Source organism: Gastrolobium bilobum, unplaced genomic scaffold, assembly GCF_033153095.1.
Source record: "Gastrolobium bilobum isolate Gb01-03AN ecotype WA unplaced genomic scaffold, APGP_CSIRO_Gbil_v1 utg70810, whole genome shotgun sequence".
In the NCBI taxonomy this organism is placed as follows: domain Eukaryota; kingdom Viridiplantae; phylum Streptophyta; class Magnoliopsida; order Fabales; family Fabaceae; genus Gastrolobium; species Gastrolobium bilobum.
In genome coordinates this window covers 5,061-19,238 of record NW_026897520.1, presented here as the reverse complement: position 1 = coordinate 19,238, position 14,178 = coordinate 5,061, and the positions used below count along the sequence as shown (strand labels likewise).

Here is a 14,178-nt window from a genome sequence, read left to right as displayed (position 1 = left end):
AACCGACGTTATATTTGCATAACCGACATTAATTTAAAATAATTTAATAAAATTGTATTTTTACAGCGGCGGTTTTGAACCGCCGCGAATCTGCAATGCTGGTTTTTTAGGATAATTGCTGCTGTTTTTTGTATTTGCTGCTGCTGCTTTTTTTTTTTTGAAAAATTATTTGCTGTTGTTTTATCTTGTAATTATTTATACCATTACAAAAAACATATTAATTGATCAAACATTTAAACCTCTGAATCTATAATCATTAAATTTATACATAATTAAATGTAATTCAAAATAAATACAAATAGTGATAACAAATTAAAAATTTCTCACCATTAAAAATTAATAGATCCAAATACATGATAAAACAAAGTAAATGTGCTTTGCAAATTTAACATAAATGGAACCAAAGTATCAATAATACCACAAATGTTTACATCTGAGTAATCTTGCAAATTAAACCTAACTGGAATCAAAGTACCAATAAAAATTCAAAAATTTAAACCTAAGCAACTTTTTATGCTTGATGAGTTGTAGAATGTAAAGAAGGTTGATCACGATGATTGAACTCCGTTGCCTACATTAAAAATAAATGAATAACATTTTTAGTAAATGCATTAAAAAATTATATGATGTTGGATAATTAGAAGCATAGTTATTATGTATAGTACATTTGCTATATATTATTATATGAAGTTGGATAAACGCATAATATGCACCTTTCAAGTGCACGTGATTTATATTGCAAATTACAGTGCGTATTACTAAAACTAGTATGCCAAATCAATATTTCAACTTTCAATGACCACATAGAATCCATATTTCAACTCCAATATTGAATAATAGGCAATTAAGACCGAAAGCGAACAATCATACCAAAGATCACGATGACCAAAAAGTCCAAAATGTTAGCATATACTTCATATATATAATAGCTGCAGGAACAATATTGTTAAGTTCTAAGTATAATAAGAGGTGTACTTGTGTAAATTTGTGTACATCTTATATTATAATAACAATAACAAAAAAAAAGCACATATGGGTTTATCTTATATTATATTCACTAACTAATTAGAATAAAATACCATATCATTTATGTCACAATATTTATGTAAAATATCAACTAGAAGAATAATATCTGGTCCTGATGATTATCCAACAATCAGTTCTCTCTTAATATATGATCTTAATACCTACAAGTAATATGCAGGTTAAGGGAACATTTTGTCAAAGTATCCATTAAAAATATGTTTAACTTTTAATACAATTCAAACTCATATCAAACTTTAACTCTGTGACAATCAATCCCATATTCATTTCCAACCCCCAGCAGAACCAATTATGTTTCTAGAAAATTTCGTAGTTATTAGGTCTAAGAAAAAAGAGCAGTCAGCAAACAACATATGAAATGTGTTCCTAATCTTTATACAGAGAATATTTTTAGTGGAGTTTAAGTTTACTTTTTATCCCCATGCCACCAAATTACTATAAAAATATAATTTGAATCAATTTGCAGTTTTCATGTTTAGAAGTTCAAATACACAAAAAATAAACTTTAATATGCTTTCAATGGAAGTCACCAAGTAATATCACCAATTAAAAGTTGCATTTTTTTAGTTAATTAAAATTTAGTTATTAAATATTAATTAAAATGATGATTGATTCATTCTATTTAATTTAGTTAATAACTTGTTTAATTCATTTTTTTTAATTTTAATATGCATTTAATTATCACCAGTTTAATACGTTACAGCAGAAATGCTCTCTAACTGATATCACCATCATTCTTACATAAGCTGATCCAATACGGCGCTCCAATAACACCAACTGTTTGTCCCTTGAGCAAGTTCCCAACAAATCTGCCAGAGAAACAAAACTAAAGCAGTTATTCCAGCCTTCAGAAGAGTATGTTACTCACAATTCAGTATATGAAGAAGACAAACAAAGAAGAACTTTCATAATATTTAAATTACTCTTGACAGAAAGAAACAAGAAAGGAATTTGTAATAGTTTCCATACAGATGTGGTAGCCATCCATCATATAATCCTGCCCTCGTGAACTCATCTGCTTCAACTATCCTTCTAGCAGCTGCCAAAGACAGTGAAGCTGCCAGCTCTGCTGTTGTCTCTGTGAGCACTCCCTACCAAATGAGGAATGAAACTAATGTTAAAATAAATACTTCCTCCTCAAGGCTATCACTTTTTCTCATAAAACACACACAACACAACTAAAACCCTTCTTCCAAGCATGAATGTTAACTCTACAAAATATATATATTTCTGCTTTTGCTGCAGAAAATATTTCTCAGCCACATTCACATAAAAATAATTTTCTCTTTATATAACGATGTCCCTCCCGATGGAGAAATTTACGGAAATGAATATTTAGATTAATGTTATTATTTACTAACAGCCTTCGGCTGAATTTTCTTAGGCGTGCAAAATCCTGGAAACAATTAGAAGAGTTCAGAAATTTATTCTTTATTGTGCATATTTTAGTTTTCAATTACAATATCCATCGTTGTTATGTCATACTCATTCCAATTCTTAAAAGAATAATTTTTAATATTAAGAGTGATTAAAATCAAGCAAATAAGATGCAAATAATCATTCCTCATAATTTGTGTAATAGCTTCCATTGGGCGCATTTGGAATCAGACTGATAGAGAATTTATCCTACTGATGGTGCCATCACTGCCAATCATTGAAGTAATTGGAAACATTTCCCAGTATAACATTAAGGAAACAGAGTGTGAGAGAGTAAAATGATATGCTTAAATTCTTAATCACACAAAACTGACCTTTGCATCAGGTGCTGGCATAGTGTCTTCGGCACCCCAAGGTACATTGTGAAGCCAGATAGAAATAAAGGGTCCATTTATAACTCTCCAATTCAGATTTTCCAAGTTTATTTCAGGTCCTTTATAACAAAGCTTTTGTAAATTAACACTTTCTCCGTCACTTGGATCAGTGTTGTTGCCTTTGCTAGTAGATTTGCCAGGGTAACTAGTGGGTTCCCTGTAAGCCTCAAACCCAGATGCAGGCACAAAAGAAACACATCCAATGTATTGCCTCAAATTGAAGAATCGACAAAGAGCCTAAAGCAGGAAAGCAGCGAATAAAGAAAACAATAGTGAGTAAATTCAATCACTTATCTGTTGAACTAATTGCAGTAAAAGTTTATCAATGCAATTCAAAACTGCATCACAGGCAAAGTTAGAAAAGCATAGTTATGATATATCTAATACTCGAGTTCCCCACTAAAGGGTCATTTATATTACAATAACAAATAGAGGTCAGAATCACCCTTCAAAACAGAACTGAACAAAACGAGGGCTTTAACTATATAAGTCAGAAATCTTCTAAAACTAAGTGTTTTACAACAAAGCCATGATGTATTTCTCTCTCTTTTTTTTATATTTTGGATCTGCTCATCAGAGACGTATACAGAAAACAATGGTTACCCTAAAAACATCTAACTAAATAGATGGAAACTGCAGGAGGCTGAAAAAAAAACCAAGGGGCATTAAAAAATAATTTAAAGTAATAAAGTTTAATGAGATGAAGCCATAATAAAATAAAAATAAAAAAAGTAATAAACCTGCGGGAACTACCCCAAGGGGCATCTTTATTGCCGTAACCCAATCCTCTCTTTGAAGAAGTCCATTTACAACCTACTAAAATGTGTGATGCTTGTAAGATGAGGAAAAACAATAAATAAACAGAGACAACGATGTCAAAAGTGAGCCAGTGCAAAAGTAATCTAGAATACAGCGGTTACATTGCAAAACTTATAAGAGACTGACATTGCTATTTGACTGCCCACATATATTATATATAACTTCCATTCAGACCTTCAGGGCTTCGGTGGTAGCCTTTAACCTCATCTCCAAAGACCATTAAGTTTCTACAAAATAACTGAATTGAGGTATTGAATAAATATTTTTCAATTAATCCATGAGCATGTCCAATAAACCAGTACTACATTAGCATATCTTGGAAGGACACCTTAAAGGTGTACAATTAGTAAACTAGAATCTTGTTAATTCATACATATAAGGTCACCTCAACCCCGTTCTTTCTTTCTCTCTTTTCTAACAAGACTAGAAAAAACCATCTGCGAAATGCAAATTGCAAGTATAGGATGGAACAGAGAATTAATTATTTCTCAGCGCAACAAAATATTTTGCATTATAAACATGAAGGGTATTAAAAAAAGTGTAATGTGATCAATTATTATTTGTTAAATCCAACAAATATGACAAATATAAAAAATATAAAAAATATAACAAATACAACTAAGGCATGCACCCTTGACTACAGACAATATGTTAAATCCCAAACGAAAAAGAAAAAAATTGTCAATGGAATTGATGAAATTCAAATGGACCGATAACGTTTCAATTCCATAACAGCCAGCGACGATGAACTCTGCAATGTCCAATAAACCCTAACAAGCCTAAATCAAATAGGTTCAAAACGGAATCGAGAAGGAAATGAGAAAAAAATAGGCTCTGAAACAGTAATGTTGTTTCCATTATCTCAAGGCAATAAAAAATATAGAATATGGAATGCAGAGGGGGCAAGATTTGTTCATCCCGATGATGAAGAGTGAACCTGCGATCAAACCTTAAAATAAGAACCACAAGCTTCTGCAATTAAGAGCGGCAAGTCGAACATTGATTGGGAGAGGATCTTGGAGCGTTTCGAGTTCCAAGGTTAAAAGGTGAAGCAAATAATTAGGTCTAGGGTTAGGAAAATTGGCAGAGAGAAAGCACAAACAGAAGGATGAGGCATTAATTTTTGGTGATAGTTTGGAATGTAAAGGGAAGCATTGAGGGAATGAAGTGAGAAGGGAAGCATTTTAGAGGAGCGTTGTTGGGATGCTTGGAAGAGAAAAGAAGAGAGAGATGTTTCTCGTGACGGAGAAGGGAAAAAATGAGAGCGGCGTTGTTTAGGAACTATTGGATCAGCGTTTAAAATCAGCGGCTTTAACACCAACCGCCTCCAGCAAACCGCCCTTGGATACCAAATTTCCTGTAGTGAACCTTAATTAATTAATTTTATGTAATATATATAATAAGTAAAAAAAAATTAAAACAAGCTGGTGCCTTGGCACCTGCTGGCATATGTGTGGCTACGCCACTGCCTAGGACCAACTTACCCATTCACACTTGTCTCATCCACAACAAAGGCTTTCATAGCTCCTTGCATCCTATCAATCTTCCAGACAAAATCAACACTGAAACCATGGTTAACATCAACTGGAACCCCCATGTACACAACAAAGGCAATAAGCATTACACGTAGATAAAGAGCTTGATATCACAATACAAGTATAGCAAACTAATGCTAAATTTACCTGACTAGCTCGAAGTTGCAGTAGAACCTCCTCTTGTGCAGTTAGCTTAATCTGAAAATAGGATATAAAGCATCTTACATAGCACATTATTGAACAAACTTGATGAAAAGAACTAAAACTAACTAATTGCGTACATTAATAAAATCATATACATTATTCCATACTAATTGTATAACACACAATAAGTTAACAATAAAGATAAGTGGATCTCAAATTGAGATAGCAACATCACATATATGATACCCAAAAAAAAAATATAGAAGATGAACGGAACACAGAAAATAATAAGGGCTTTTCCTAATTAGAGAAGATCCAAAGGTATAAGTACCGATAAAAAAAATAAGTAGCTAATGATAGTATGTTTTACAATGAAGTAAAGAAAAAATATTCCTTATCATAATCAGCTTCAAGCTTAATTAGAGGAGAAAATACATTTTGATACAGAGAAAATATGGAAAACAAGAAACATAATAAATAAGACCAAGTAAAAACCAAGAAACTAGTGACATGCCAGACATATTACAAAAGTAAAACATTAACAAAGCCATCTAGAACACACATGATATGCATCTTCGTATTTCAAAGCTGAGATTCATCATCTACACCAGGCTTTTCAAGGTCCTCAAAAGAAGCATCGGGATTTGTCTTTTACAACTCTTCCACTTAGTTTATTTGCTGTGCACTTATTTGGCATGCCCTTAACTGCTCCTGTTCAGATGGGATCTGCAGAAGTCAACAATATTGTAATATAGATGGGCAACATTGAGATAGGAATAGAGAAAATTTGGGAAAGAAATTGGGAATTTGGGAAAGAGGGCAGGGGCCTAAAAATTTTAAAGGAGGGAGAGCTATAGATTGTGAAAAATTAGAGAAGTGGGAAAAAAATTTGGGAAAAGAGAAATTGTAATTTTTTTTTTATGAAACAAAAGGAATATTCAAAGTAGAGGGGTAAATAAAAAATTTTCCAAAAATTTTATGTAAAAATCTCCTCTAGCTTTCGCATCTCTTTAGTTTAGTAATCTGCTTCGGATCGATCAATGCATAGAGTATGAAATTAATTTAATTATATTTTTAAATTAAAATATTCAATGATTTTTTTACTTTCTTATTAATACTTTAAAATGAAGAAAAATAATTATTAGTGTAATAGTACTACAATTTCTTAGTTTTCCACCAAGCAATTGCTTATAGCGACATCTTCCAACCACTTTAAGATTATGATACGGTTAGTGACAGGCCAAAGAGATTGAAGAGTGCCCCCATTTGGGCCTCAGACTTCTATGCATAGTCTGTATAGTAATGGGCCAATGTTGTGGGCCTTGTAGAATCTGTAGGATGAAATCATAGTTAGTTACAATTGTAACAGTATATACTTAGCTGATTGTAACTGAGATATTCATTGAATAATAAATCGGTTCTTTCCCTGTTACTTCTTCCTCTTTCTTAGAGCCACGCTCTATCATTGGTGCTTTCACTGGCTTCTCCGAGAACTTCCACCATGCGGGTGCAAGATCTTGCAGAAGAGTTTGGGGCTTTCCAAGCGCGTATGGAGCAAAGGTTAGATGACAATCAAGTGCAAATCGCTGCTTTCAACAATCAATTGCAACCGATTCATGCGATTTTGTTGGGATTGGAAGGTCGTGTTCGTGACCCAGGGTTGCCGAAGGATCAATCTCCTTCTTCGAGTGAGCCACGCATACAGAAGGATCCACATTCGTCAGATACACCTGAGGATTTGACCAACAACAATGGGAAAGGAATTGTTAGGGTTGACCACAACGACCCACGCTCCTTCTTCAAATTTGTTCGCATGGAGTTTCCGGCATTTCACGGCGTGGACCCGCGGGGGTGGATCTTTAAAACAGAGATGTTATATGATCTGCAACATGTACCGGAAGAGTATAAGGTTCGGTTGGCAGGACTCAAAATGGAAGGGGCTGCCTCACCGGGGTATCAGTGGCTTTACAAAGGAGGATCCTTGAAGTCCTGGACGGACTTTAAGACTGCCTTGTGTCAACGATTCGGTGCTGAATCTTACATGGACCTCAAAGGGGTTCTTTCTAAACTTACACAAACAGGGGCGTTGCAGGAATATATTCGGGACTTTGAAGCATTAATCAATCAGGTGACCGAATTTTCAGATGAGGTTCTTGCTAGTTTTTTTATTTCTGGATTGCATGCTGATTTGAGGCGTGCTATTCAATTTAATAACCCCACTTCTCTGCATCAAGCCATGCAACTGGCAATGGCATATGAGGCTCACCATCTGGAGCTTCGCACTTCGTTTTCTGCAACTCCTAAGCCGTTCTCTGCACGACCGACGGTGGGGGATACTAAATTGCTTCCATCACCTTCAGGGGTTCCAGCCAAGCCCATAAATTCTGTACCAGCATTACCTGCTTCCAATCTTCCTCAGATGAAGAAGATGTCCCATGAATATCTTCAAAAACGAAGAGAGTTGGGTTTGTGCTATCACTGTAATGAGAAGTGGAATATGCGTCATAAGTGCCAAGGGAAAATGTTACTGTTGATTGGGGAGGAGGACGATTTGGAGGATCAACCAGGGGAGCAAATTGTTTGGCAACCAGAAACCAAGAATGTGGAGATGATTGATGCAGCTTTACACTCAATGGTGGGGGATGCCAATCCAAGGGCCCTGCGATTTTCTATTACATTCAAAGGCACAACAATTCCTGTTTTGATTGATTCAGGTAGCTTTCACAACTTTATCAATAGGGAGTTAGCTGAAAATTGTGGTTTATCCATGTCCAGAACAAATAGAATGAGAGTGTACTTGGGAAATGGAGAGTTTTTGCTGTCTGACAGGAAATGTTTGGATGTTAAACTCATGATTCAAGGTCACCAGTTTACGGTTGACTTATGGGTGGTTGATCTTCATGACCTGGGAATAATTCTGGGTATTATGTGGCTGGCCAGGTTGGGTAGGGTGATACATGATTATAGTAGGTTGACAATGGAGTTTGAGTGGTGCGATAAGTTGGTTGTGTTAAAGGGGGATTCTGTTCCAAATCAACATCCGAATTTGATGTTTCATTTGGGAAAATAGCAACAGCAAAATTCAGAAGTGGAAGTGATGAAACAAAAGGTGTGCCCAGAATTGTGGGAGGTTTTAGTTGCTTTTGAGGCAGTCTTCAAGATTCCTCATAAGCTGCCTCCATTTAGAGGCTGCAATCACTCAATTCATTTGGAAGATGGTGCTAAATCAGTATCAGTCCGACCATACAGGTATGCCTACCATCAGAAGACAGAAATTGAGAAACAGGTGGCTGAGCTATTATCTTCAGGTTACATTCGCGAAAGCAGAAGTCCATTCTCTTCTCCAGTGCTGCTAGTCAAGAAGCAAGGTGGCACTTGGCGCATGTGCATTGACTATAGGCAGCTCAACCACATTACAGTAAAAGATCGCTTTCCAATTCCTACCATCGATGAATTGTTGGATGAATTGCATGGGGCTAGGGTGTTCACAAAGCTGGATTTACGTAGTGGTTACCATCAAATCCGGATGAGTCCAGATGATATATTCAAGACAGCCTTTCGGACCCATGAGGGTCACTACGAGTTTTTGGTTATACCATTCGGCTTAACTAATGCACCTTCTACATTCCAAGCTGTCATGAATCACATGTTCAAGGCTTACCTTCGCAAATTTGTGATTGTATTCTTTGATGACATCCTTGTGTACAGTGCATCTATGAAGGATCATGTTGTTCATTTGAGGATTGCACTACAGTGTCTTCTGCAGAATGAGTTTTATGTAAAGATGAGTAAGTGTGCCTTTGGTGTTTCTGAAATAGAGTATTTGGGCCACTTAGTTTCGGGTGCTGGGGTTAAGGCGGATCCAAGAAAAATTTCTGCCATGCTTCAATGGCCAGTTCCCAAAACATTGAAACAGCTAAGGGGATTCTTGGGCCTAACAGGATATTATAGACGTTTTGTTAAGCAATATGCCACCTTGGCTACTCCATTGACGGATCTCCTCAAATGTGACTCATTTCAATGGTCACCTGAGATGGAAGATGCTTTTTTAGCCTTGAAGAGCGCTATGTCCGAGACACCTGTACTCCGGCTTCCAGATTTTTCCTTGCCATTTGTAATCGAATCTGATGCATCTAATTTTGGAGTTGGAGCCGTGTTATTGCAAGAGGGGAAACCCATAGCTTATTTCAGTAAAAAGCTTAACCAGAAAATGCAAGTGGCATCAACTTATGTAAGAGAATTGTTTGCTGTTACCGAGGCTGTCAAACGATGGCGGCATTATTTGTTAGGTTCAAAATTTGTCATTAAACGGATCATAGGAGCCTCAAGGAATTATTGACACAAACTATTTCCACTCCAGAACAGCAAAAATATGTGTGTAAGCTTTTGGGGTTTGATTTTGTCATTGAGTACAAAAGTGGGGCTTCCAACACTGTTGCAGATGCTTTATCCCGATGCCTTGAAGAGGATGCTGCTGCCTCATTGCTTTGTTTGATTTCTGCTCCTACCTATGCAATTGTGGATCAGATTCGGGCTGAGAATTCCACAGATCCTTATTTGTTAGAGCTGCATCAGAAAAATAGTGATAACAGTTGTTTAGATCACTTAATTACAAGAAAAGATGGGTTGTTGTTTCACAAGGGCAGGTATTTGTTGAGCCCCACATCTGTTTTGAGGCAAATGGTCATGACTGAGGCTCATTCTTCACCTTTGGGGGGCCATGCTGGAGTTACAAGAACCTTGCTTAGACTTCTTGCTTCATTCTATTGGGAGCACATGCGTAAGGATGTGACCTTGTTTGTGAAGGAATGTCACATTTGCCAATGTATTAAAACTTCTACTGCTCCTCCCTTAGGCCTCTTACAACCACTACCCATTCCTGAGGGAGTCTTTGAGGATCTTACTCTTGATTTTATTACTGGATTACCGGTTTCTGCAGGTTTTTCTACCATATTGGTGGTTGTGGACCGTCTAACCAAGTATGGTCATTTTGGGGCCTTAGCAGGTAACTATTCAGCTATTACAGTTGCCAAACTTTTTTGTGACATTGTGGTTAAGTTACATGGCTTCCCAAAGTCATTGGTGTCTGATAGGGATAGGATCTTCATGAGTCAATTCTGGTCTTCTCTCTTTAAGCTGAGTGGTACAGTTCTTAAGATGAGCTCAGCCTATCATCCCCAAACGGATGGGCAAACGGAGGTCACTAACCGTTATTTGGAGCAATATATTATAGCTTTTTGTCATGATCAAAATAACAGATGGTCCTTTTATCTGGGATGGGCTGAATTGCATTACAACACAGCTCATCATTCTTCAATTGGGATGTCCCTATTTCAAGCACTATATGGTAAGCAACCCACTCTACTTCCTTCATATCAGCAAGGATCCATACGTGTAGCAGCTGTAGATACCCTACTCACTCAAAGACAGGAGCTGATTACTAGTTTAAAACACCATTTAAAATCGGCTCAAAACAGGATGAAAATGACAGCAGACAAGCATAGGAAGGACAAAGAATTTATGGTTGGGGATTTGGTGCTGCTTAAGCTGCAACCCTATCGACAAATATCATTGGCTCGGAGAACAAATCAAAAGCTGGCCAAGAGGTACTTTGGTCCCTTTCCTGTCAAGAGAGTGTTAAGCAAGGTTGCCTATCAGTTAGAGCTACCTCCACATTCACGTATTCACCCTTCTTTCCATGTATCTGTATTAAAACCATACCATGGCAATTCTAATGTATCAGTAGCTGAGTTACCCTCTGATTGTCATGACAATCAACCTACTCAAAAGCCATTAGCTGTCATCAATTCACGTACAAGTCTGCAGCAAAATAAGGAGGTCAAGCAGTGGTTGGTCCAATGGTCCCATTCCTTACCTGAGGATGCTTCATGGGAATATGAAGAGGACCTCCAAACTTTCTATCCTAAACTGGACCTTGTGGTCAAGGTCCCTTTTGAAGGAGGGACATGTGATACAGTTAGTGACAGGGCAAAGAGATTGAAGAGTGCCCCCATTTGGGCCTCAGACTTCTATGCATAGTCTGTATAGTAATGGGCCAATGTTGTGGGCCTTGTAGAATCTGTAGGATGAAATCGTAGTTAGTTGCAATTGTAACAGTATATACTTAGCTGATTGTAACTGAGATATTCATTGAATAATAAATCGGTTCTTTCCTTGTTACTTCTTCCTCTTTCTTAGAGCCACGCTCTATCAGATTATTGCTTTATATGAAACTAGAAGAAACTTTGGTTAAGATATGTTATAGTACACATTGACAATTCTTATTGTTGAACTTCAGTTACCGATTCTTCCATTATAATTTACAAAGACAATGTTGCTTGTATGTATTGCACAAGTTAGGGGAGGATATATCAAAGATGCTAGGACTAAGCATATCTCACCAAAAAAAAAATTATACTCATGAATTTAAAGAAAGTTAATAAATTGATATTAAATAGATTCAATCGATGAATAATCTTGAAGACTTTTTTACTAAATCATTGTCAACATCAAGTTTTAAGAAGTTAAGTATATGACATTGGTATGCAGTGAGTATAAAAGATGAGATTAATTCTCTCTAGTAATAACTATATGAGGCAAATATTTTGAACAATGATATATACTGTTTTTTTCTTTTGTCTGTTTTTTTTTTCATGCGGATTTATTTGGCTTATGTAAGAACCCGCACCGTTAATTAAGGTATTTAGTTAATTAATTATGTGAAATTAGGAAATGATTCCATAATTGACTCTAATAATTATTATGAGGCTTTAATAATTATAGTAAGTGAGTAATAATGCTGAAAGTCGCTTTTCGGAAGAAAAGTGCAAATACCGGTTCTGCTAGTCGGTATAAATGCGTGCCGAAAAGTATCCCGGAAAATTAATGTAAGTGCATGATAATTACTAGAATAATATGTAGGACTTGTAAAATGAGTTTCAAGTCCAGATAATGAGAATTGGTGCTGGAAACCGGTACTGGCTTGGAAAAGCGCGTACCGGAAAAGTTGCTCAGAAAAATATAAGAAAAATATGGTAATTCTTAGAAAAATGTCTAGTTTCAGAATCCAGAGTTTGGGATTAAGATGCTAAGCGTAGCAATTAAAGTTAATACTGTGTGTTAATTGGGTAAGTGGCTATAAATACTCCCATTTTGGGCACAAAACCCTAGACACTTTCATTCCTGCGTGAGTGAGCTGATCAGCTTGGGAGGGAGCACTGTTCCATTGCTTTCTTCTCTTGTTCTTGACCAAAACTCAACCTTGAACCCATTTTCTTGGTTGTTTCATCATCCTAAACACTTGGTGTGAGTGAGAGACATCTTTGTGGGTGGGTGAGGGTGTTCTTCTGTAGTACTCCAGCTGATGTTGGTGAGAGTTTTGGGGCTGACTTGGTTGGCTTGTTGGTGGAAGCTTGAGTTGGGCATTTTGTTGCTTAAAGAAGCAACCTTTGGGTAGAAAGGTCAAGTCTTGGTGTAGCATTTTCGTACACCATATTTTCAGTAGCTGTTGAAGCTGTTTTGGGAGCTTCATGAGCAGTTGAACCTCTGTTTTGGCCTTTGGTATGTTGTACCAACCTTTAACTTGAGTGTTAAGGCTTAAAGATGGTAGCTTGATGCATGTTAAGGTTAAAAGACGATAACTTGTTGTTGGGTAATGTTGAACACGCCTAGAAATGCATGTTTAGGTGTTTAAAATCGGTAAAAGGGAACCTTTAAGGGATATCTTCACGAAAATGCAGAAACTGCATTCTGTCGTGAAATATCTGGATATCTGCCCGTGGAATATCTGGATATGGGATATCCGGATATGTGTATTCGGATATGGGGTTTTGGGATATCTGGATATTGTATATTCGGATATGGGATTCTGGATATCCGGATATTGCATATCCGGATATGTACAGTGAGATATCCGGATATTGCATATCCGGATATGGTCCCGAGGAGTATCCGGATATTCTAGGATTACGCAGAACAGTAGCTATGCTGTGCATACAGTAGGCTATTGGGGGTTTGTAGACCCCAGATTGTTGAAGTTGAACTTCTGTTTTTAATGGACTAAGCCAGAATCATGGGATTAAGGGCTTGTGGCTTTGTTAGAAGCTTTAAAACTTGAAAACGTAATGAAAAGGCGTTGTCTTTAATTTGTATGCATGTGGTACATGTTTATTGATTTATATTTGGTCCATATCAGATTGTGATCTGCTGTGATTGGATTCTGAGCTTGTGGCATTGGATAGCTAGCTTGGAGGTAAGCTTTCGTGTCCTCGGTTTAGCCATGTTGTGGTTCCACCATGTCCCATGGGGGTATGGTTTATGCATGTTGTGTACATGCTTTTGGATATTTGATATGTTGATTGAACTTTACATGTAATGGCTTTTAATATGCATGTGTTGTTTCATCTTGACGGGAAGCCTGAGTATGTAGCGCCATACAAGACGGTGTACCGGGGTGAATGCAAGTGGTACTTGCACGGTGTGTAGGTGATAGACGTATACCTGCACTGTCTCTGGCCAGTAGATTAGTATTGACACACATGGCATGATTATCTGCTGCATTGCATTGTTTTAGAAATGATAAATGATAAACTGCTTTTGAGCTTATATTGCACATGTAAGTGAGCTTGGGGTGGAAGATCCTTGAGGACTCACTGACTTACTGAGATTTCTAGATTAGAGATCTTACCCCACGTTTGGGGAATGCTTATTTCAGGATCAGGTAGTATGGGTACTGATGCCTCAGGCGGCGGGAGGCCGGAGCTTAGCTGATTATGTTGTTTCTGCTTATTTGTTAGCATGACTGAATTTGGGATGCTGTTTATGTT

The 14,178-nt window shown here is 36.8% G+C and overlaps 1 protein-coding gene across 6 annotated transcripts; it reads right to left on the bottom strand.

Moving 5' to 3' along the window:
- Positions 1-330: 330 nt before the first annotated feature.
- On the bottom strand, positions 331-6,159 carry LOC133307610 (glycerate dehydrogenase HPR, peroxisomal-like). Of its 6 annotated transcripts, XR_009751054.1 has the most exons (9): positions 5,916-6,159; positions 5,357-5,407; positions 5,159-5,236; positions 3,801-5,031; positions 3,596-3,671; positions 2,796-3,092; positions 2,014-2,122; positions 1,786-1,853; positions 331-571 (listed from the first exon to the last, which is right to left on the bottom strand). XR_009751054.1 is itself a non-coding variant. In XM_061508150.1 (7 exons), exons 4-7 carry the CDS (start codon positions 2,814-2,816, stop codon positions 549-551), a joined length of 234 nt encoding a protein of 77 aa, XP_061364134.1. In that variant the 5' UTR covers positions 2,817-3,092; positions 3,596-3,901; positions 5,357-5,407; positions 5,916-6,159; the 3' UTR covers positions 331-548. The 6 variants fall into 6 exon arrangements, 2 of the variants coding, with proteins under 2 accessions (XP_061364134.1, XP_061364135.1); XR_009751052.1 differs by having other exon boundaries at positions 3,596-5,031; positions 5,159-5,258; XR_009751051.1 differs by having other exon boundaries at positions 3,596-5,031.
- Positions 6,160-14,178: the final 8,019 nt, after the last annotated feature.

Excerpts from the sequence above, each read along its gene's own strand:
- LOC133307610 (XM_061508150.1), bottom strand. The coding sequence starts at position 2,816 with ATGCCAGCACCTGATGCAAAG. Across the intron at positions 2,136-2,795 it reads TGCCAGCACCTGATGCAAAG|GGAGTGCTCACAGAGACAAC; the intron begins GTCAGTTTTGTG and ends CTCATTTGGTAG. Across the intron at positions 1,854-2,013 it reads GATGGATGGCTACCACATCT|ATTTGTTGGGAACTTGCTCA; the intron begins GTATGGAAACTA and ends TTTCTCTGGCAG.